General features: G+C 55.4%; 1 protein-coding gene across 1 annotated transcript in view; it reads left to right on the forward strand.

The window, feature by feature from the left end:
- The first annotated feature begins 1,495 nt into the window (after positions 1 to 1,495).
- The window catches only part of LOC105820829 (chromosome unknown open reading frame, human C21orf59), a 10,183-nt gene continuing 9,314 nt past the window's right edge, over positions 1,496 to 2,364 (forward strand). The window contains exon 1 of the mRNA XM_012657395.1: positions 1,496 to 1,898. Within this exon, the coding sequence (XP_012512849.1) occupies positions 1,760 to 1,898 (139 nt within the window). The 5' untranslated portion in view covers positions 1,496 to 1,759. The remainder of the gene's footprint in view (positions 1,899 to 2,364) is intronic.

The following is a 2,364-nucleotide window of genomic DNA, read 5'->3' on the forward strand; positions in this document are numbered from 1 at the left end:
GGTGACAAATTTACAGATACTGCAAGGGCTTGATCTGTGATTTTCCACCAGATGATTAATAAGCTACATATTTAAACAAAACTTGATAGTCAGTACATGGGTTTTTATGCAACGATTTTCTGCAGTTCTCATTAATATTATTAAAAATTATGTCCACAGACCCTGTAATACATAAGTTTGTGGACAAGTGATTCTCTTTACCTTCTTTTAAGAAGTTGGCTTGATGAGTACAGAATTGGATTCAGGAGAAACGGGATGACCATATGGCCAGCAGTCTGGAGCTAAAAGAACATAGTAGACCGCTTCTTCCTGGGGAGATATTTGCCAATGAGACCAACACTGCCTGTTCCAGGATTTGGGTGATCCCTGCCTCAACAGTACTAGAGCTAACACATATTCCCCTCTCCCTGGACTCCATCACCCTTCTATCCACTGTCATTCTGAATATGAAGCCCTAGATTGGCTTTGGGCATTTCCAGGCCTACAGTTACACACTCGCCGGGATGCAGTTTCAATGGAGAGGAACAACGTTCCAAAGTTTTGGGAACAGGAAGTAGCAGATGCTTGTAATAGTCGAATCATTTTGTATTCTTGCCCCCTACCAAGAACAAAAAGATAACCATGGGTAGAGGCCTTGCACTATCTTGCTGAGCTAGCGCCCAGTTACTCAGTGCAAATGTTAACCACCTCTTAAGGCATTCCCTTACTATCCAACCTAAAAAGTCAATCACCATGTTTAGTTTTCCTTATACCTGCATTTGAACTTGTTTTGTCCATCTATTTTTGTTTTATCTTTGTCACACTTAAATATAAGATCCACGGCAGCAGTGACTCTGGAGCTGGGGCGCCGAGAAGAAACAGCGCCTGGCCCCGATTGCCGTTCAGAAAGAATTTGTTTGACAATGGCTGGATGGATATTTTGGGGAGGGTCGCTCTTGCAACAGCCGCTTAAGCTACCCTAGATATGCCAATCCCAATCAGCCTCTACGAAGAAGTGCGGGCACTCGCCCTGGTCCCTGGGTCCTGTAAACCAGACCAGCCCGAACACCGAGGAGCAACAAAACTCCACCTTAGCTCGCCTCCGCCAAACACCTTCAGACCGGAAGCACGAGGAGGCGTTTCCGGAAGTGGAGACTGCTGGAGGCGGAAATGACTCTAGGATTTGGAGTGGCTGTGGGGAGGCGGGTGCAGGCAGGCTGCTGTGGAACTCGGGGCCTGTGGTGCCCATCACCCCACACATCCCAGACCTAGTAGTCCCCACCTCGGTCCACCCGTCTCCCTGGGTGGGATCTGGGGCCCCAGGCGAGTCGACTGGGCGACCCCCGCTCCCCTCCGGTTTCTCGATCTGAGTGAGAGTTGCCCCAACAGCCACTTCCGGGAGCGGGGTCCGCGAATCATCTCCGCCAGTGCGCGGGGATCAGCTGCTCTCTCAGACTGTGCGGTTGTTGCCCCGGCAGCAGCTACGTACGGGAAGGGACTGCTGGGTCTCCGCACGCGCCAGGTTCCCCACCCTCGGGGATCTTGGGCTGGCGGCCTCTCTGACTCTGTGTTTAATCGTTGCCCCTGGCAACGGCCATTTCCGGAATTGAGTGCAGATTGCCCACCAGCACCGCAGGCGCCCGAGCACCGGGGTTCCGGCCTCTACGCGGCGGTTAGTGCGTCGCCGCCGTTCGCCACTCCGACTGGCCTCAGCCGGCCGGGCTCGCAGGCCGCGCATCCCGGGGTCTTCTCGCAGCTCCAGCGCCTCAGCCGGGCCACCATGGTTCTGCTGCACGTGAAGCGAGGCGACGAGAGCCAGTTCCTGCTGCAGGCGCCCGGGAGCACCGAGCTGGAGGAGCTCACGGTGCAGGCGGCCCGCGTCTACAACGGGCGGCTCAAGGTGCAGCGCCTCTGCTCAGGTGCGGCCCGGCGGGAGGGTCGGGCGGGCCGGGGAGGGATGAAGAAACGGGGCGATCTGGGATGGAGGAAGATGGGCACGCTAGGGCGAGGGGTCAGGTTTGTGAAGGTTGGAAAAGACTTGCAGCAGCCCCGGTTGAAATGGGACACCGGGCTAAGCGGAGATGAATAAAGAACCAGAGAAAGTAGGGCCCGTCTGGCACCCCAGGCTCGGAGGTGGGCAGCGGACGAGGCCAAGTGTGCCTAAATGTCTCTCGGAGCCAGGATTTGGGGTGCTGTGAGTGACAGAGAAGAGGCCCCGGAAGGGAGCCGACAGACCGGGCTGGAGAGCAGATGTGGTGCACTTCAACAAGCATGAGTGGTGGGATGAGAACTGGGTGGGTTTTTAAAAGGCGAATTCCCTATTTTGAGGCTTCCGAGGTGAAGCAGTTTCCGGTGGTGAGCCACCGGCTTTGGGACTGCCCTTCA

The sequence above is a fragment of the Propithecus coquereli genome, unplaced genomic scaffold (assembly GCF_000956105.1).
Source record: "Propithecus coquereli isolate 6110/MARCELLA unplaced genomic scaffold, Pcoq_1.0 Scaffold54, whole genome shotgun sequence".
NCBI classification, from domain to species: Eukaryota; Metazoa; Chordata; class Mammalia; order Primates; family Indriidae; genus Propithecus; species Propithecus coquereli.